The following is a 21,709-nucleotide window of genomic DNA, read 5'->3' as shown; positions in this document are numbered from 1 at the left end:
CTTGTTGTTCCGTCCGGTGCTCTGGTGATCCGAGTTCGAGTGGGGCGCCCCAGCATAGCTGGGACTCTCCGGTGCAGAAATCGCCACCGGGCGTTCCGGCAAGCCCGGCAACCCGGGTGCCATTTGCTGTGCGGACAGTGCGCCACCGGTTTCGTTTAGCGAGGAACTCCTCCGGCGGGAGTCGGTCCAGCGGGTTCGAAGGGGTCTACGGGGGGCCCGCTCTAGGTGTGCTATATATTGCTTTTCGCTTCGGTCGCCACTTCGGTCGCTGTTGGTGTTGAGTTTGGTGAGTTGAGGCTTTTGTGTTTGCTTCTTCCCTTCCCGAACGCTGCCCGCGATGGATGGGTGGGAAAGTTTTATGCGTTCATAAAATTAGCACCGATCGGGCTGTTTAGCGGTCCCTAGGTCTGTGTGTGGCTGGAAAGCTTCATCCCACGGCGCGGCTCAAACGCCGCTTGATTGTGCCTGCCACCGGGCCGTTTAAATGGCGCAAAATACTGTTCCTTAATCAGCTAAACAAAATTCTGGTTCACTACATAGTTTTCTTTTTCTGTCAAACTCTAATACCGTTGTCGGTTCCGTTTATGCTAATGAAGGAAGCCGATGACGGGAAACCGTTGTTTGTCGTCGAGTATGTGAACCGAACCTGTACCGATGAAACTATACTTTAATTTTGTAGTTTGTGTATTTGTTAAAAAGTGCAAAATGTGTGTTGATTTGTCGTTCATTTGTTTATTTGTTATTATTTGACACTCAACTCGCTCAACAGGATCAACACTAATGGTACTCATGCTCTTTGTTTTACTTTACAGGGAGCTACGATACACAATGTGCAAACGAAGGAAAATCACTTACGGGTGGCTTAGCTCTTCCATTATATTCTTCATTGCGCTGATAGAACTCATAGCGAATGGTAAGTACATAAAATTCATAGGACATATCAGTAGAAGCAATAAAATGAAGAAACAAGAACGACTATTGGATGTCTACGGCTCGTTTTAAGTGCAGCCATTTCATGTGAAACATTAACTTCGACTGTTCCGCATGGTACTTATGATGATCCTTTTTTTCTTCGTATGATTGAGTACATGTCAATCGCCCATCGCTTGGCCTTTTCCACCAGTGAACCGAGCCACGTACCTTCAAACGGTCACACGCACATCAAGCAGTGGTTTCGAGCTTTGACAATGGCTGCAATTGCTCATTGCTCATATACATTTGCAACGGTCGACCTTGTTCACGTCGCTGGCAACCGCAAGGACCCCTTTTCCGCGAATGGTCGCGGATCGGTGGCGGAAAGACAACAACAAAGAAAACGCTGCGAGCAAATGGCACTACAAACTATTACACCGAGCACGATGCTACGGTTGGCGAGGACGATGATGATGATGATGATAATAGCATAAGCGGCCGCACTGGAGCGTTCCGAGGAGTGAAGCATAACGGCGTGTAGTGTAAATGATTATGATATGATAATGATGGATAATTTGTTGCTAACCAGCGTGGCGCTTTTTCATCCTTGCGGATCGCTCATCTCGGCGCAGCAACGCAAAAAAAACTCTGCTTCCGAGACCCTCTTGACCGCAAGAGATTTTGAGGTGTTTGACGTTCGCTGGATTTGCGGGTGTGTTTACCTGTGGGGTAGCAAGATCGCAGAGGTTGGGGTTATTAAAATGTACTCTTAAGTACACGGGAATCATCCACGCCAGTTTATGCTTCGGATAGTGTTGATCTTCACTTCGCTAGCCCTGTTGATGTTTGCCTGTTTTGCGTAACCAGCACCAGGGGAAACAATAAATATTGCTCTGGTGTTTGAACAGCGTACTGGCGGAGCTTCGTACAATCGCCTCGCCTTTATTACATCTGGGAGTCTGCACACAATGTGCAGAATCCACTTCCGAACCTGGGTGAGCTCATCGGTCCGTAGTTCGGCCAACCCGACAATTCCATCCAAACCACTCGCCATCGAACACACCCCGAGACACGCTTCTGCTCGTTGTGGCGATGTTATTGTGCCCTGCCGTTATGGTAAAGATACAAGTTTTTGCTGATCTTTTTGCGTACTCACTAAAAGCTCCCTCTGGGAACACACAAAGTTTTCTGCCCATAAGTGCATCGGACCGTCACGCTGGCGAAGCGCATATGCCGCAAACACGCTCCGGGGGAACGGAAGCCTGGCAAGTTTGTTCGACAAAATTTTGCAAATATGTTATATTTAATACACAATTTCATTACACTGCGGGACATGCCTACCACGGATGCGTATGACGAGCGCGGAAGGAGCCGAGCTTGCATTACTTTTAATTGAAATTGGATGGGATTGCTGTGCTGTGTGTCTTGCCTTGGACCGGGCGGGTCGTAAGTTTGTTGAATCAATTCAAAGCTGTTGAAGTATTTGCCGACCGCCGTTGCCGTGGCGTATGGCTTAAAATCATAACGGAGACGTTGTGTTTCAACGCCAGTGGTGCGCTGTCCCGTGCTTAAGAAGAACTTTGATAGGACAGTAATTGCTGTGGACCGGTTTGCTCACTTGTGTCAGCAGCAGAACGAACGTGAGCCTCGCTGTGAGCTCCTGATGCGAACGAAACTCGATTCGAGAACTCGCATTAGGCGGGGGTCCTTTCATTCCATTCTCTGGCTTACGAAGGGGCTCAACGATTTAATTCGAATGTTCCAAACGCCACCAGCAGTCTGCTGGATGCTGCCGAAGGATGAATGCTGACTCCTTCCGAGAGTGAGAAATGGGATTGTGTCTGTTTACGCTTTATTGTAACGTCAAAGTGTTGGTCAGAATTTACTCCCAATTACCCACTCAATGGACCGCATTGATTTCGGCCTCCTTCTTGTGGTAGATCATGGTGTCCAGGTAGTACATGTTGGGGGTGAACCAGATCTTCTCGTCGATCGGACGATCGAACGGATATCCGAACGGAAGCGAGTCAATGTACCGGGCACCGGATGCAACGCCACAGTTCAGCGTGTAGTCGTAGCCCTCGTGCTGTGGCACGGCCGGAGCATGGTAGGGCGAAACGATGAAGTACAGCTGGAACGGCATGCCTCCCTTGGTACCCTTCGGGAGCATCAGGCGCGCCGGGAAACCGCAGTGTGCCTCGGTCATATCGAGCGGGAACTGACGCACTCCGTTGTACGCATCCATGACCCACTTGTACAGCTCGTAGTACGGCGTACGGTCCTGCACGTACAGCGGGAACTTGGTCGATTCGCGAACCAGCACATTGCTACCCTGCTTCAAGTCCCACTCGAACGTGTCCAGCAGGACAAAGTTCTCTCGGTTCTCATTCACTCCGTACACGTGTCCGTACTGATCGTACTTCGGTCCAAGATACATACGCACAATTCCCTTGATGTCCTTGTCGGCGGTCACCTTGTACTCGACGTTGAACGGCATATGGTTGAGACGCCACTGACGGGCTTTGATCACAAAGTCCTCACCCTGATAGTGGGCGATCTTGCCGAACTTCTTCATCTCCGAGCCCTTCATGGCGGTCTCGTCAAACACCTCGACATCGACGGCATTGGTAATGTCCGCGTCGGAGCGATCAAAGTACGTGACCAGCTTGTCGACCTTCACCGACTCCAGCTTCACCTCACCGAAGGTCAGCTCCTCGGTGGTGTACGGCTTCAGATGATCCTTGAACTCCCAGTACCAGTGGATGATGCGCTTGTACAGCTGGTAGAACATCGGATCGCGCACCGAGGTTTCGTAGTGCTCCAGGACTCCCGGCAGTACCTTGTGGTTTTCGAAGTGCTCCACCGAGCCACCGAGCAGGATGCGAGCGAACCAGCCGACGTACTTGTAGAACCGACTGTTGACACTGTCTGGATTCGCTTGCACCAGGTTACCGAGGTACTCCACCGATTCCGGTTTGGTCAGATCGACGTGCCGCCCATCGGGCAGCACGATGTAGCCGAGATCGATCGCCTCGTGGATGCGGTGCTCGTATTCGAGTACCTTCACGATATCGTGGTAGTGGTCGGGAGTGTGCACCTCGTAGTAGTTGGCACGCGACGGGAAGCTGACACCGTTGTAGTAGTGCATGTTCGGGTAGTACCCGGTCGGGATCGGCTTGAGCCACGAGAACTCCGGAATGGTGCCGAGATCGTTCGACAGGCGCTCCAGGTAGTAGCGGGCCAGCAGCTGCTGGTGCTTGAACAGGTACAGCTCACCGCGGCGATCCTTGTACAGTCCGTACTCCTTGCCGCCCATCCAGAACGGATAGTCGGCGTGGAAGTAGTAGTAGTAGCTGTTCAGCCCGATGTCCTCCGTGAAGTAGGACACCTTCTGGTCAACGTTCGTGTGCATATACCAGCCGGTGTAGTTCGTCGGGATCACGACCGTGTGCACGTCGTCCACCTTCTTCGCACCGTAAAAGCCTTGCATCTTGTACTGGGCCGCCTTCTGGAGGACCTCCGTGTTGAAGAAGTAGTACGGGTAGATCTCGTACGGGGCCGGCAGCTCCAGACCGGCCAGATCCTTGCGGTGTAGCACGGCTACCGTGATGGCGTACACAAACATACCCTCATTCACGTGGAACCGAGCCCACACGATCGACTTGTAGAACGTGTCCCAGTCCTTGGCGTAGTAGAACAGGTGGAACAGGGCGACGGCCTGCTCACGGTGGTGCTCGTCGAGCACGCTGAAGATCTCGTCGAACGGCAGCAGACCATGGTGGTAGAGGGCCATAAACTCGCGGATCGCCTCCACGTTGCCGTAGTGGTCGAGGTTCTTCTCGATGTCGTACCCCTTCGATACCGCCCACAGCTCGGTGTGGACCTCATGCTGGTGCACGTGCTGGAATACCTCCAGCAGTTGCTTTTGCTTCACCAGAAAGTCCTTGCTGGCGTACGTGATTTTGTTCTCCGGCACAACGACGTATCCTGCGGCGAAGGCCGCAAGACTGACCACCACGAGTGCTCCTAGCGCTTTCATGTCGAATCGGATCAAGACTGCAGCAGCACTGTTGCAGCGCGGTTTTATACCATTCCGATTGGCCACGGTATCAGCCCTTGGTAGCTCCTCGTTCGTCGTGCGGGGTCGCCACAATCGTGCGAAGGTGCCTCAAGGTGATAGTGTGGCCAGCTTCTCAAACTCCGAATGTATCACCTTATCCGGTTCACGTTTTGATAATGCTCTTACCGCACACGGATCCGTCGTGCGATGCGTAATCTACTCGGCGAGCGAAGTTTGAGCTGCTGCACCCCGGGCACTAAATATTCCCCAGATAATGGCAGGTTCCTTTCACAGCACAGCCACTGAGTTACAGCCATTTTCGCCAAATCTATACGCCGTTCGTGTGTGGCTCGTATCAAAAGAATCTTGCTGGAGCGAGCAGAATGGAACCCGAAGATGCATTGCATATTTCATCATGCATTAAGGAGAACTAAGCTGATATTTTATTACACTCTTCCCAGCAGCAGCGCGTTACACGGTGGCCTACTTTGCTTTCGCTCGAATGGTGCTGCAACAAAGCCTACTCAGACGCCATTATTAAGTTTCCGCAAACCCGCAAACGAACGAAGGAACGGTTCGTTCCGCTGCAGTACGCAGCCAGTACGGCTGCGTTGAACAGCTGCAACTCGGCGCTCTCTTGTGACAGTGTGGCCTTGTGACTTCTTGCCGGTTCGGGCTTTTTGCACGAAGAGTTGCAGAACGAAGAAGGGGAGGGCCAGCTTACCAACCCGGGTGCAACGGGGTCACACTCTAGTGCCGGTGGACGAACGGAATTCACGACTCACGCCCGGAGCTACACCTGTACGCAGCCACACCATCTGGCTGCCGCCTCGGTCTCGGAACCATTATTGATTTTGTACGGTTTCGGCCACCAGCTGGAAAGCTTTTAGCACCTGCCTGGAGTGCCGAGCCGAAGGGGCCCCGCACCATACTTTACAGTCCCACCCGGGGTTGGTGGTTAAAGAAAGCAATATAAATTCCCTCACCGGAAGTATTTCTTCCCTGCAAATCGTATAAATTATAGTTCATTTTCTCTTTAGGGAAAACTATGAGCCCGGTACGCTGGCAACATTGGCCAAATTTATGCCAGTCCAGTCACCTGCCAGTATACCAGGGTATAGGGAAGTACGCCTCAAGACCTGACCTGGTGGTGGTCGGACGCTGTAACTGTAGAAAGAGCCAACGTACCACGTTTGTGACTGGTGTGCGATTTGCCCAGCAATATTCTGAATAGACCCTAGGGGAACCGTGCCCAAGACTCTCGACTGGGCATGATGAAACAATAACTGGCAACAATTGCAGCAAACTTCCAACAATCGGTGAAGCCACCCTTAGGCTTCGGTGTCGCCGATACCGACGTTCAAGACGTTCCCGGGCAGGGAAACCACAGCCAATCCCCAGTCAGCACAGCTTCGCAATTATGGCCAGACCCCTTTTCGAGTGACGTCGTTCTCTTCGCCGATGGGGTCGTGTCCATGGGATGAGTTATGGGCCGAAGACGAAATATGCCATATGGCTTCGCTTCCTGTATGCATTAGTAGCATCAGGGAGGAATCCAAGCCAGGTGGTGGAGCAGCACTCTAATCGGTGCACCTGAACGAGAGCAAGTGGCAGCCAACCGGAACCAGGGCCGGGACGTGACTCTCTTCATTTCCGGCATTGGGACAACATATTTAGCACCCGTACCCGTTGGAGATGGAGGTGAACGGAATCAATTTATTTGGAATGTTTGCCGCAAATGGCCGCTGATTTGTGCACCGAAACCGACTCCTGATCCGGCTCCGGACAGAGTACCGGCGAACTCCTATTAGCAACTGCATTCGGTTCGATGGTCAAAAAGTGCACCGATAACCGTAATTACACCATAGAGAGAACCGTTGATTGCGGTTGTCGGGGACCGGCCGTTATCAACCCCGGCTGTTCATCGAACCCGCACCATTATGTCAATGCTGATTATGCGAGCACATATTGTTTGATGGTCTGATGGGTCTAATTTTTTTGTCTGTCCTTGCTTTTTGCAGTTCATAGCTTGAAGGAGCTCAAAATATTCGTCCCGGAAGCGGTCATCATGGGCAACGCGGCGACGCTGTCCTGTCAATTCGAGCTGGAAAAGGTTAGCACGCCACGACAACTCCACTCAAATCGCCTCTAACTGTCTGGTTCTGGTCGTTCTTCAATTGCAGGCTTCCCTCTACTCCGTGCGGTGGTACTTTGAGACCGAGGAATTCTATCGCTACGTGCCGAAGGAGTCACCGCCGGCGCGCACCTTTCCCGTCTCCGGCATAACAGTTGACGTAAGTAGAGGTGTTGAACGTGAACTGATGAAAAAACTGATGACGTACAACGCGCAAAGCGGCGCACTAATCCGCTTGTCCGCAGCTGGCAGTAATTATTTGCGCAAGGCTCCCTTTCTACCCACGAGGAAACCCACGGAGTTCCTGCTATTGGGGTTGCTGCTGGCAAAGTGCCGCTCCTAATTAAAATAAAATCTGATCTATTTCTTTCGCCGGCCGGGTGGTCGGATGTACGCGTGGCGTGAGCGATGTATTGCTCCCCGCTAATGAACTCCTTTTTGGACGAGCATAAAGCCGCCAGCGCCCACGAGGCGAAAATTAATGTAGACCCATTTTCACATCCATTTACAGAGCCCGGCCCACACACACGGTTGCTTTAGAAGCTGGCGGAACCGGAACCGAGCTTTCAATAGCCCGGAGGATTATTGTCACTTGTTTGGTTTCGGGCCCTGCCACACTGGGAATCCCATCTGGGATTCTGCGACTTGCTGCTTCAATTCGCGGAAGCACCAGACGGGGGCTCCCAGATCTTACGAACGCCCGTGGCTCAATCGCCAGCCAGCCAGAGTTGCAGCAGTCGTCACATGGCACCGCCGTGCCATAAACATGTTGCCTCCGGTGGCGTGGCGGTGAATAGTTTCGCAAAAATCGAAACGCAACATATGGGGAGCAAATTTACGAACGCGTTCCGGAATATGTCCACCGCCTGCGGCCGTATAATTCTGTCGATTGGAAATTTTCCAACCGAACGAGAATGCCACTTCACCTGGGGCACATAATTTTCTTTGATTTTCCCCGACTCGACCCAGGGAGGAAATCGTCGTCACCGTCGCACCGGGCCAAATTGGGTCTCCCGTTTCTGTCGTCGTATTATCAAACCCCTTTTTCGGTGACTAGAGGCTGGCTGGGTGGCGATGGTGGCGCGCGGTTTTATGCGACCTTTCGGTTCGAGCAAACCGCGCGACTGGCACCGTGATTGCGGCGAAGAAGCTTTTCCGTTCATTTGGCAAAACATCTGCGATCGTGGTGCTCGGTTTTCCGGTGGCAGGCCCGGTGCCGGAGAGCACCCAAAACCCCCCACCCAACCCCCTCAAGATACGCGACTTCCGTTGGCAGCGTCCTGATGCCGCAAGACATACCGGCTCCCTCGTACGAACCCAATCATATTTTGCTGCTCCCCGTAGGGTTGCCTCGCAAAGTGCCACCTTCGTGTGTCCTCGCCAGCAAGCCTCCCGACCGTCCCTGTTGCTGCCCGACGCAGCCGTTGTCGTCCTCTGCACTTTGATGGAATCCGTGCAACTGTCATGGAAATGAAAACATATGCCAAAAGTTGGTTGACATATTTGCCGGAAATTCTTTTGGCGGACGGCTTCAAACACGCGCGCAAACATTGGGACACATTCCACCGGCGCTCGTCGGTGGTTGTGACAATTTCTGCTCATATTTCGTTACATCGCCGCTGAAACGCTTGACGTGCCCAACCACCGGACACCGGACCGATTGTCGGGTATTGGCGTACTTCCGGCACGCAAAATGCGCCATCTTTGGGAGCATTTGCCAGGCGTTCCACGACTTTACAGTCGTCCTGATTATTTGGGGGCCATTGTTTTGTTGCATTCACGACGAAGATTAATGGATTCGGTGGTTAAATTATCCGCTTTTATTAACCTATCCGGGTCTCTGTGTCCTATGCCCACGACAGGAACACCTCCCGGTCGATGTCAGAACGATACATCTTTCGATACATCGACAGTTCAGCTGTTGCTTATCCGCTTGCCGGGGAGCAATTATTTACCACTTTACACACGGCACTTTACGATGGTCGCTCGCCGTGGAGGACCCGTTTTTGTTGGTCTCTAAACGCTCCCGATGGCCGATACGACATGATACATCCTTCAGGAGGGTCGGGGATTGGGGGTCGTACCGTACCGAAACTCGTGTCTTCGTGCCCTGGATACGTGCTACATTAACCCGTGTCGCCCGCACAGACGAAGCAACAGCATCAACGGAGCAATATTAAAAGCTGCTTCAGCTTCGGTGAGATGACTCTCCATTTTCTTTTCGAGAGGTTTTTGCGGAGCGTCAGAGATGAGACGCTTTACGACGCATCATTACGGAGCATACCTGCAAACTCGCTGCTGGTGTGTTGGAACAAAACGGTACTAAAGCCCCGTTGGATCCACAGACCCACATTTGGTGCTGATGTGTGGGTCTTATTAAAAATCAAACGTCGCACCAAGTTCAGGGGGAAATTGTGCCAAGTGTCTTTGTTTGGCAACGGTTAACGGGAAACGAAACGAAGCAAATGATCCGATTCTCTAAAGGGAAGGGCTTCGTGAAGGGCAGTACAGGTGAGCGGCTTTACTTTAGGTTCATTCACGGCTCAAAGTTATAAAAAAAAAATGCGTGCCGATTGTAAATGAAGTGTCTTAGGGGTTTAAAAATTGTGGTGGAGTCTTAGGTTGGAAACAATCAATCGAAACAATCAAGTATAGAACATGGATTGGAAAGCAAAGAAAATTTATAAATGAATGTTGAAAGTTTATAAGGACTCTTCGCTTTCAATCAATATAGTAAAAATATGAGTTGCTGGATTTAAACGTGGTCCTAAAAACCTTGAAACAGATCCACGTCAAGGACGTCTAAAAATAGTAGTAACACCTGAAATCGTAGAAAAAATACGGGATATCGTATTGGATACTATCGTAGGATATCATAATGCAAGTTACTAGGTAAAATTTAGAGCGTTGGTGAAAGAATAAAGTGGATTTTGTGCATTAAATCAACGCTGTGGATAGGGCTTGGGTCTATCGGCGTAATCCTGAATCAAAACTAAAGGCTAAGGAGTAGTGTGAACCTGATTCTTCGGATCCGAAACTAGTTCGCGTCCAGAAATCGGCATAGAAGATGTTAGCAAAACAATAAATTTCGATTATTATTGCAACTATTCAGACCAGGGGAAAGCAAAAATATCGTAAAAAGAGACACAGAAGAGCATTTTGAACATGGCAAAAATCCAATTATGCAAAAATGAATTAAAGTTCGAATTGTTGAAACGTCCATCGCATTCTTTAGATTTCCCCACAAGCGACTTCCATCTGTTTCCAGACTTTAAAAAACCATACGTGGACTATTAGTCCTGTCTGCAACATTTTAACTTACTTGATGCAAAGTTAAATAAATACCAGTGTAGTAGTTAAGTAGTTCGTGATTTATTGCGATATCGCCCCAAACGTACTTTGAAGTTCCAACGAAACTTGGTGACGGCTCCAGGCCTCTTCACACAGGGAACGTTACGTGCGTTTCGACGCGACGCTTTTTCGGACCTTTCACACCGGTTACGAACGGCGGGACAGGCAACGGAAAAGTCTTTCGCCCTCTCGTTCGGACGAAAACAATTAGACATCTTGGGTAGTTAAAAAATAATCGAAGATTACTCATTTGACGTTTTTTTTGTATCACAAGCATGCAAAATAATTTTAACTTAATTATTACTTGTAATACAAACACAAATTCATCATGAAACTATTTTAATTGTCGCACCAAAAATTCAATGTGTCTTGAATTTTCAAACTTCGCCCCTCTCACCCAAAAACCAAGTATACGAACCTTGGCCAAAGTTTTTAAGCGACACAAAAGGAGCGTTGTCTTTTCATACAGATTCGTCGTCGCCGTATGAAGTTTTCGTCGACGCCAGTGTGAAGGGTCCCATAGAATCCCATATGAGACAACGCGTCGTTCGCTACGCTACTTTCAGTTCATTTTGGTGTGAAGAGGCCTTCCATTGTAATATAAAACAATCAGTTCAGTGCTGCGTCAACATCAGTTATTAAATCGCACGTAAAGTTCAATCAACTGACATCTAACTGTCCAACATCAATCTCCTGTTGAAATCTTTTTAAAATCAATATTCTTTCATTTGCACAGTACCAAAGCGTCGATGCCCTGCGAGGGTGAGCATATTTATTATGCCCTCGCTGTTGGTGCATTATTTCAAGCTGAGCAGGATTGAGAGATGAGCGGATTAGCAACGGTTGAGCCCACCCAGTTGCCCACGATTAGCCTGCAGGTCGGTGAGTCTGCTGATTTGTGCGCTCCACCGGAGGCCCCTCGGATCCTCGGCTCGGCTTTTCATTACTTTCCATCGCAATCAGGCGCGACCCAATCATAATGGAGCGCAGTAAACGAAACGAAAGAGCAAAAACAGCGGACCGGAAAGCCCGGCCGACTCCCGGCCCCGTTGTGCCCTGCGGCCAGGACGTGTCATTTGGCCGGTGTGGCCACCCGAAGTGGCCTATTCGCCGAGAAACCACTTCCTTCGAACCCTGTGCAAGCCCGGTCCCGGCATCATCAGCCTCGAGCTGTTCGCACAGTAATTGCTTTTCACTATCGCAGAAAGCTAGGGAAAAAACCGGATTCCGGCTCACCTTCACGGTGCGTCCGCCCGGTGCTAGTGGTAGTGGCCCATTGTTTCACCGGCCCGAAGTGTTGCTAATCCTGGTGCGATAGGAGGCACCACCCGTGAGTGGAGTGCCGAGGCGGTGCGGCTATTGCTTGACATTCACTTCCCGGCCTTCCGGGGACATCGGGAATTATTACATACTTTGCACCGACCAACGCCCGCCGGTAGCATTAGTCATCCTGTCGCCCGCTGGCCTGCCGCTGGTGCCCCGTCAGTTTATCTATTCACAGTCTGCCCTCCGCCACCCACCCGAGGCCCCGTAAATGCGGTGGACGTCCTTCGGCCGCCAGCCAGGCTTAGGAGAGACTTTCGAGTGATTCTTTTGTGTGTCACGCTTTTTCAGCGGATGAAGCGCCGATGCTGACGATGATGGTGCTCCAGATGACACTGGATGCTGGTCGGTTGGGACTAAAAACGCTTCGACAGTGTATTGTTTCCTGTGCGAGTGGCATTTGTAAAAACGAACCGTGCCCCGATGGCCCGTCACCGGAGTAACGCAAAGTGGTTTTTAATTAACATCCGTCATATGAGCGGCCGCTGTGGCGAAAGTGCCCCGGACTACGTTGCCAATATGTTTCCCCATTTAATGCTCGTTTGGTTAGGAGTTTCACCGAATCCATTGATTGGGGCAACAATTTTAAGTAAGTTGAATGATGATCTACAAGAATGACGATGAGCATCACTCTTTGAAACAAAGGCTGACCGGTTCACAACGAAGCCTGAACACACAGGATCGTTAGACGGCGGAGGCTACAGAATGGCACCCGGTCTTCCGATCGTACTACATTACTTTGAAGTGCCTTATTTTTCATAGTTCCACAACTCCGACCGGTGCTCGTTAGGAAACTTTTGCTGATGCCTAGGTTTTGAAACCAGTGCTCCAGATTCAATTGCTACCGGTCACGGCATCGCTACAGTTGCAGACTAGACCCCTTTTTTGCGTGCGTTTAAAAGAAACTCCACATCGGTCCCCCGCAGGAGCCCGCAGATGTTTTAAAACATAAAACCGAAGGAAATAACGTCAGGCTGGAGGGCGCAGTGGCTAACTCGGAGCAAATCGGAGCGAACCGGTTCCACGCTTATCGCGCGGACGGATGGAAGTAATTACGCCTAACTGCCGCACAATTCATAAACATAATGGGGCAGATTATTTCCATCGTTCGTGATCTGGAAACCTCGGAAACCGGGACGCTTTTTTTGCGTGCCCGATCTTCCAATATTCGCGAGACGTGTCCGTTCACGGTTCCCAGGACGGCCGACCCAACTCCGATCCCCGTCGAAGTACCTGATTGCGAAAGACAACAGGTCCGTGGAGGAGGGCTGGTCGTCGTCGAAATTGAGCCGAGATTGTGGGACGGATTATTAAAATCCTTTATCCCCAAGATCAGTCGGCCCGGGGTCGGCCGGGCCCGGAAGTGCGCCTGCGCCGACGGTCTGCTAATCCGGGCGGGCGTGATGGCCACCGTAGATCTTGTTCCGGTCGTAAAACAGCTGCGTGATAATTGAGTCCTAATTTTGCCACCCCTTTTTCTCCCAGACCAAACCGGACTGCTCGCTGTGCGCAGACCACGATGCGGTCCGGTCCGGGATTATGCTGTGGAATCTCCGGGAAATCCAAGTGGCCACCAGCGGCGGCAGTCCATGGAGTCCCACTATTCATCGTTTAACAATGATGTTATAAAACGATTTTACTTCCGCTTGACTTCCTACACTGCCATGCTTCGGTCGATGGTGCTCTTCCTTTTTTTTGCTCTTTGCTACTTGCTCCTTTATTGTTTGGGTGCCTTCCCTCCGACAGTGTCTCTCTCTGTCGTTTTATTCAGATTTTTTTTCAGATTCCGCCCGTGGTTCCGATCAGAAAGGATTGTTTGGCATAACGCAGACACACACATACTTTTATGGGAGCGGAGTGGCTAAAAGGATACGGTTGGAAGTGGCCCACCGAGTGGCACTTTGCTTCTTTCCGATCCACTCCGGTCCGGTACCATAATTAGTCGAGCGGACCGGGTGACCTTCGGCCCGGGCCGAGCCGGGGCGTTATGGGTGCGCCGTAAGGCGTTCAAGGTTCGCGATCTGGTCCGCCCCGAACTCCGGGAGGAGTTAGTGCGGGATTGTAGTGATAAAACTCATAAAGCACCATGATAATTAAAGATAAAAACGGAGGAAATGAGTGCAAAAAAGTTCAACTGCTTCCGATGCTGGCCAACGGCTTTTTCGGTTTCGACGGCGGCGATGGTGCAACCTCTCGGTCGTTCGGTTATTGTCAGATGGCTCTCCTCGAGAAAACCTCCGCGCATCGCAGCGGCTAGTGGTCGGTGGGTTGGCCGACTGCCTGCCCCCCCGGGGGCTGAATTGTAGTTGATGAAAGTTGTTAGACGATTGCACCGGAAGCTGCTTGCTGGATGGTAATTTGGTAAAGTTCGCCAAATTTGTTAGCTTCCTTCCGGCCACACGATGGCTAGGCGCGATTGTGTAATTGGACAGCCCGGACCATGGAGCGAATAATTATGAACGCTTATGGATTTCAAAAAACGCCCGGCACCGCTCGGTGAGAAAAATGGTGGCCGCTGCCATTAGAATCGGTTGCCGGGAAATGGAAAATTACTTTTAGTTGTGGTTGTTGGATGCAAATTTTGCGACAGTGTTTTAATCAGTTGCTTTGAAAGAAGTTTAACAAACCAGCATTTAACGATTCCGAAGTCCTAAAGTGACTATGAGTCTTATGAGGTTTCGTTTTGCGAAATATGGCGTTCAGGGAAAATTAAGCTTTGCCGGAGTCATATGTGGCATGTGGTCGAATTTCCATAATACGTGAAAAATAGAAGCATTTTACGGTTGGATAACTATTTTAAAAGTATTTTTTGGGTAAATTAAGTTTTGCTTTTGCATTTAGAAGTGTAGTGGCGATGAAGCGTAACTATTTGCTGTGAGAAAATAATTGTTAAATTACTATGAAAATCGTATCATAAAGATCATACAAATAGTTTTTGTTATTTCAAAATAAATGTATAAAATGGTTGCAACTTCACAATCTAATACTTTAACATCACCGTGAATGTGAACAATAAATAATTTAGCAAACGCTTTTTAAAACAGCTTACAAGAGACATGCATCGTGTAATTTGGTCTCATACATCATTGCAGGGTACGCAATCGGACTCAACCTCGGTCACTTTGCGTGGCGTAACGCGCGACCTAACGGGCCAGTTCCAGTGCGAAGTGTCCGAGGACGCACCACTGTTCCACACCGACATCCGGCAGGCCCGAATGCAGGTCGTCGAGCTACCGAAGGAGGACCCACACATGCAGCTGGACAAAACACACATCACCACGCTGGACAATTTCCGGGCCGTCTGCACCGTGGGGACATCGTTTCCGGCCGCCAACATTACCTGGTACATCAACTCGAAACGGGTAAGTCCGGCCGGTCCCGTGCCTAGTTCGCCGTTAGCTCTATGGAAGCTTCGTGTTCGCATGTACGATCCATAAATTCCACTGTTCTCCGGCAACTCCGGCTCCCGATAACCCAACCGGGAGTCCAACGAGATATAGCAAACAATCGGTTGTTTGTTGTAGCCTGTCGATAACTTATAGTATTTCACAACCGCAAGAACGGCGACCTCGAACGGCGACGAGCAACAGTTTGTTGGTCACACGCAGGCCGTATCCTCTCGTCGTACCTATCACGTGCCGGTATCGAAAAAATCTCTCACATTCCTTTCTACCGGACCTTATCCTGCAAATTAACTCCGTTTTTTCCGCTGCAGTCTTCTCGCAAATCGTTCGTTCTATTTACTTGCTAATGTTTATTATCGTTCCCCTGTGCTTGACCAAACGTTTGTTTGTTTTCTTTATTTTTGTGCTCGCTTTCCACGTAGATCCATCGGACGCCGTACCAGCGCATAACGTACCGGTCGTACGAGGGAACGCCAACCTTCTCATCGCTCGAAATGTTCCCGCACAGCCAGGTGCTGCTGGACATCTACCAGTCGATGCCACCGTTCCACACGAGCCTCACGGTCATGTGCGAGATCTCGATTCTGCACATCTACACCAAGAGTGCCCAGCAGCGGATCCTCGTCAGCGATCTGGTTACGACCATCTCGCCTAACCTGCTCGGCCTGGATGGCTCGAAGCGGTTAAACAACGGTGACCCAGACAACTCACCCCTTACCGGGGGTGCCGTCGGCATTGGCCGTGGCTCGTTCGTGCTGCTCTTCGGCCTCTGCACTGTCGGGGCGATGCTGTGGACTCTGCACTCCGACTGGCAGCACGTGGACCGGGTATCGAGATTGTGATTGGCTTCCGGGCAGACTCTGTACATATAAAGCGCAGGTGAGGCGCTACCGATAGCCGGCAAGGGAGCGGGAGTTATTAAGTATAAACATAACATAAATAGTAGAATTGATTACGATATTCAGTGTACGGGCTACAAACTGGAGACGAAGTGCTCCCGATGGTGGTTACTATAAGGTAGTTTATTTCGCGTTCAGCTTCTGAGAAATTACCAAACAAACTTAGCGACGAAGGCATAGAAGGAATCGCTAGCCACCCGCTCAACGGTCTTGTCCTGATTAAACGAAATTCCAGCAAATCCTGCGTGGGGCTCTTGCGCGGCAACACGCTATCGATGGAGGGGGGAACTAGACCTGTGTGTGTGTGTGTGTAAATTGTATATGTAATTGAGCTTTCTACTAAACATACGTCACGGAAAGTTATGTGAAACATTTGCTACATTGCCAGAAAACATTTAACAGAAACCGACACAACCAACAGGGCTCTAGTGAAGATAGATAAGTTAATTGCAAAGTAAAGGGTTGTAAAAAGTTGAGAAAAAGTTTCAGTTTATTCCCAACCCGCGGCAAGTATCGGACGTATTCCGCGATGCTCTCGGAAGTCCTGAACATTATCCGTTTTATGATGCATGAACCTCAACAGAACAGATGAGAACTCCGTAGATAAAGGTACTGAAAATCTAAACAGTTAAATCTATTAGTGAATTATGGGCTTTCATTTAAGTCGGGCGCAGCACTTTAATACCTACCCTGTGTTATGTTTCAACCACCAAAATACAATGGTGCCAATTCCCGAATAAGTGAAAACATCACGGGAGGTGCAAGAATTATTGTGCAAAAGTGCAAGCGGAGCTGGAGGATGTGCAATCGTTTCAGACCCTTGAATGGAGCAATCAACGTGCGAATGGACACCCTGTGTACCTTTCGCGCTCTGTTTCTTTTTTGAACAGCATTAGTCGAAAGCACACGATTCCCGACTCCATCTGTAGAGCTACCAAATTATGATTTTTGGATAGCCAAGTGTTAGTCATTTCTCAACTCTGAACACAATCGTATATAAAGTAGTTTATAATGGCAATTGCATGTAAAAATAACGATTTTTGGCGAACGAACATTTTCGATGCTGACGGTCAAGATAAGGGCATAAGAAATGACGCCGAGAAGCTGACGAACGAAGGTGCAACTAGAAACAGGTCTCTGGCCGCAACAAAGTTCATCAATATGTGGCTCCAGGTCCTTGCTTCATTGGATTGATTTCTTTTCTACGAATCGATGATTTGTAAAGTTTCTTGTTTGAGATAGAGCTGCATGCTGCAGGTTGAAAAAATCAGGCTTGAAACAGGAAGTTGTAGCCATCTGTGGCCAAAAGAACCCAAAAATTAAACTTTACTGGAAACGGAAGAATTTATGTTCGAGACAAATATCTTAATTTTTTTATCAACTAGATGACAGGTGCCAAAAATGCCACCAAGATAAGAACATGTAGGTATTTATATTTGTTAATAAGTGTGCTGCGAAATAATCAATGATACTACTGGAAAACGAAAGTTCGACAGAAACACAGGTAGACAAAAGTAATAAATCGCAGAAAGGGGCTAGCGTGTTGTAACGGTATCAGAATTGGAGATTTATTTAATATTTAATTTGAGAAGGAAACTATTTCGCCTACATGTCAAAGACATGCGCAAACCCCTGTTAGATAAGTGTTCGTTTCGAAACGAGGTAATATAAATCAATAAAACTAATTATTCTCAAATTTTGCGCTTACGTTGAGTAAGTTATCAGTTTGTGATTGCTGTGACATGCTGACATGTTTGGAAGGCGGTAAACGATCCCCGTAGTTCCAGTGAAATATTCCTGAAATACACCGAAAGTTGAATGTTCGATAAAAAGGGGCAACCGATTGTACTTTTTAACGGGACATTCGTAACGAACGCTTGATGAATTTAAATTAGTATGCAGATAATACCAAATTCCAAAAAAGGTAAAGGAAAATACAAATGGATATTATATAAAAATGGACGCATACACTGCAACACTGCAAAAGTGCAGCAAACTAGCCCGGGCTAAACCATGCGCAGTGGCGATGAAAATCTGAACAGTGTCACGATTAAACATAACAAAGAAACAATAATAAAACAACCAAACCGGCAGCGCATCAGGAAAAAAGTTGTAAATCATTAGAGTGCAAAGTATAATAAAATAGAATACGCATGCAACAAGTCATCGCAACACGCAACACTACGGTGGACAGAAATGGTTTGTTTTTGCTGGGCAAACGAAAACGAACAAAGTGGCAACAACATGTGCGCAACGTAAAGCGGTTCATAGAAAGGGAAAATAAATTAAATTACCGCCAGCAGGAACAGGTTAAGAAAATAAATATTATTATTAATAAAAACACTTTCCATAGTTACCGACATTACTGCAGGTCTACTTCCGAAAGAGTGTGACATAATACTACAGTAAGTATTGCTATGTTATGTTAAAAAGTGCTATTTTCTGATAACTTTTTCGAAACAATGTTCATTAGACTTGAAGGGGGAGTATGTCTTCTAGATTTCAATCAACTGTTTCTACGAAAAAAGCAAATTTCCCTAAATCTAACTGATTGTACATGTGCCAAATTTCTTGGTGCACCGAAAACGCAGTTCTAGTCCTATCGAAATGCTCACATCTTTTGTAATCGCAAAAAACAAGTTTCAAGGCATTCGCCACCCACCGCTTGGACCTGTTTGTGTCAACAAGTTATTGCTCATTCCACTGCATCCAACCTGTATTTATTTGCCAAATTTCTTATCGAATAAATGTTCTAGATTGGTTAAATTGTTGCAAATTCAAAGCAACGCTGCTGCTAGCCACCGAGTATTATCGCTCAATGCTCGTGCACTCGACTCGTAAGATTGGGACAGAATAATAAACACCCAACATTAATGCTCGCTGATAGCATGTTGGACGGTATTTTGCCAGGGCGATGCTGGCCGATGGGAATGTCAAAAGGTCTCGCCGCATAGCGCTGGTGTTGCTGTTGGTGGGTAAATCAGTTCCACTGTGAGAGAGAGATTAACGAAATGCCTGTCGTATATAAGGAACCCTTCGGCTACAATAAGCTGCAGTCCGATTTTGGGCGGTGAACAGTGAGCTGTACCGACTAGAGTGAAGTGACAATCGCATTAGAATGCGTTCGATCCTAGCCGTTGCAGTAGTGTGTCTGTTGGCCGGCGCGGCCAACAGCTACTACATGACGAAGGAGGTCAAATATGCGGACAAGACGTTCCTGACGAAGCAGAAGGCCATTCTGGAGATTTTCCAGCATGTGCACCAACCGGAACTGCACACACACTTGTGGGAGGAGCAGAAGTCCTTTGACCTGGCCGGATACGCGGAGCACTTCACCAAGCCGAAGGTGGTCGAGGAGTTCCTCCATTACTACAAGCATGGCTTGCTGCCGATGGAAGAGATCTTTGCCATCTACAACGAGCACCACCGGGAGCAGGCGATCGCTCTGTTCCACCTGTTCTACTACGCCAAGGACTGGGACACGTTCTACAAGTCAATGATCTGGGCTCGGTTCCACGTGAATGAGGGTATGTTTGTGTACGCCGTCAGTGTGGCCGTGCTGCACCGATCCGACATGCAGGGTATTGTTCTGCCGGCACCGTACGAGATCTACCCGTACTACTTCTTCAACGACGTCGTCATCAGTAAGGCCCAGCGATACAAGATGCAAGGATTCCACGGCATGAAGAAGACGGACGGTCTGTACAGTGCGTACATTCCGAGCAACTATACCGGTTACTACGTGCACAGCAATGCCGAACAGCGCGTCAGCTACTTCATGGAGGACATTGGTCTAAACTCGTACTACTACTACTTCCACGCTGACTACCCGTCGTGGATGGGGGGCAAGGAGTACGGGCTGTACAAGGATCGGCGCGGTGAGTTCTATCTCTACCAGCATCAGCAGTTCTTGGCCCGGTACTACCTTGAACGCCTGTCCAACAATCTCGGAACGATTCCAACGTTTTCGTGGTACGAACCCATCGTTACTGGCTACTATCCGTACCTGCGCTACTACAACGGTGTGCCGTTCCCGGCACGCGAAAACTACCATTCGTATGGCCACATGGAGAAACACGACCTGATCCAGGAAATCACCGACTACGAGCGCCGGATCATGGAAGCAATCGACTACGGGTTCATCATCCTGCCCGATGGTACCGTGGTCAACATTACCACCACAACCGGTATTGAGTACCTCGGCAACCTGATTCATTCGAACACGGATAGCGTCAACCAGAGGTTCTATGGGTACCTGGAAAAGGTGGCCAAGTTCTTCCTCGGTGGTTCCGTAGAGCCGTTCAACGAGTTCCGTGCGATCCCGAGTGTATTGGAGAAGTACGAGACAGCCATGCGGGATCCGGTTTTCTATCAGTTCTTTAAGCGAATTGTTGGTTTCTACTACCGCTACCTGGACACTCTGCCGAGCTACAAGTACGAGGAAATTAACTTCCCCGGCGTGAAGGTAGAAGCGGTCGAGATGGACAAGCTGGTCACGTACTTTGACACATTCGATGCCGACATCACGAACGCGGTCGATGTCGAAGTGTTCGACGAGAGCACAATGAAGCCGGGCGAGATGAAGAAGTTCGGCAAGATGGCTCACTACCAGGGCGAAGACTTTGTCCTGTACGCCCGTGTGCCGCGTCTGAACCACTTGCCGTTCTCGTTCAAGCTTGCCGTTTCCTCGGACAAGCCCCAGAAGGCGGTGGTGCTTGTGTTTGTCGGTCCGAAGTACGATCAGTACGGCAACGCGTACAGCGTGAACGCGAACCGAGAGAACTTCTTCCAGCTCGAGCACTTCCTGGTCGATTTGGTGGCAGGCGAAAATGTGATTACCCGCAACTCGCAGGACTTTAGCTGGTTCGTCAAGGACCGTACCACCTATTTCGAGCTCTACAAGCAGGTCATGCGAGCCGTCACCGGAGACTACAAGTTGCCGATTGACATGTCGGAGGCTCACTGCGGATTCCCGTCCCGCTTGATGCTGCCGAAGGGCAAGAAGGGTGGCATGCCATTCCAGTTCTTCTTCATGGTCGCCCCGTACCACGCGCCGGAAACGCCGCGATACACCGGATACGATTATACCCTTTCGTGTGGCGTCGGATCGGGTGCCCGCTATCTGGACACGCTTCCATTCGGCTATCCGCTGAACCGCAAGATCAACGAGGCTACCTGGTTTACCCCGAACATGGTTTACCACGATACACTGATCTACCACAAAAGTGAAACAGAAGTAAACTCAGTTGTGTTCTAAGACTGTTTCATTCGGAGTGGTATGCACAATAAAACGGACTGAAGATGTTTCAATTAAATGACTAATTCTTCGACACCTTCACTAAGTCTATGAATTGTTCGATAACTTTTAATTTAAAGATCCTTACAGTCCTTACAAATTCACGGTGATGATTTTATTCACGTATGCACTTGAAAAGCGACATTTTCATCGGCCTATTTTGCATACACATGGCTAAGATTCGGTTGCTGCAGCATTTCGGGTTCCGGAAGCAATGCTGCTAATTTGTAGCCACTGCTGTCGACGGGGGTTCGATCGAATGCCGTACGATTGCATTTCGTCTGCAGGGTGCCAGCGAACCAGGAGACCAGGGAAAATCCGTTGTAATGT

General features: G+C 49.3%; 3 protein-coding genes across 4 annotated transcripts in view; 2 read left to right on the top strand and 1 right to left on the bottom strand.

Annotated features, from left to right (window-relative positions):
- The window catches only part of LOC131209799 (uncharacterized), a 190,777-nt gene extending 174,061 nt beyond the window's left edge, over window positions 1–16,716 (top strand). For both annotated transcript variants that reach the window (XM_058202941.1, XM_058202940.1), the window contains 5 exons: window positions 813–913; window positions 6,994–7,085; window positions 7,156–7,266; window positions 14,873–15,142; window positions 15,607–16,716. In XM_058202941.1, the coding sequence (XP_058058924.1) occupies window positions 813–913; window positions 6,994–7,085; window positions 7,156–7,266; window positions 14,873–15,142; window positions 15,607–16,026 (994 nt within the window). In that variant the 3' untranslated portion in view covers window positions 16,027–16,716. The remainder of the gene's footprint in view (window positions 1–812; window positions 914–6,993; window positions 7,086–7,155; window positions 7,267–14,872; window positions 15,143–15,606) is intronic.
- LOC131209798 (hexamerin-1.1-like) lies at window positions 2,813–4,951 on the bottom strand. Its single transcript, XM_058202939.1, has one exon. The coding sequence runs from the start codon at window positions 4,949–4,951 to the stop codon at window positions 2,813–2,815; it is 2,139 nt and encodes a 712-aa protein (XP_058058922.1).
- A 2,485-nt stretch (window positions 16,717–19,201) lies between the features above and the next one.
- LOC131207580 (larval serum protein 1 alpha chain-like) lies at window positions 19,202–21,340 on the top strand. The gene has a single exon (XM_058200200.1). The coding sequence runs from the start codon at window positions 19,202–19,204 to the stop codon at window positions 21,338–21,340; it is 2,139 nt and encodes a 712-aa protein (XP_058056183.1).
- The last annotated feature ends 369 nt before the right edge of the window (window positions 21,341–21,709 follow it).

Source organism: Anopheles bellator, chromosome 2 (genome assembly GCF_943735745.2).
Source record: "Anopheles bellator chromosome 2, idAnoBellAS_SP24_06.2, whole genome shotgun sequence".
Lineage (NCBI taxonomy): Eukaryota > Metazoa > Arthropoda > Insecta > Diptera > Culicidae > Anopheles > Anopheles bellator.
This window is presented reverse-complemented; position numbering and strand designations above follow the sequence as displayed.

What these genes read in the sequence shown, in the direction of transcription:
- LOC131207580 (XM_058200200.1), top strand. Translation starts at nt 19,202, where the DNA reads ATGCGTTCGATCCTAGCCGTTGCAGTAGTGTGTCTGTTGGCCGGCGCG.
- LOC131209798 (XM_058202939.1), bottom strand. Translation starts at nt 4,951, where the DNA reads ATGAAAGCGCTAGGAGCACTCGTGGTGGTCAGTCTTGCGGCCTTCGCC.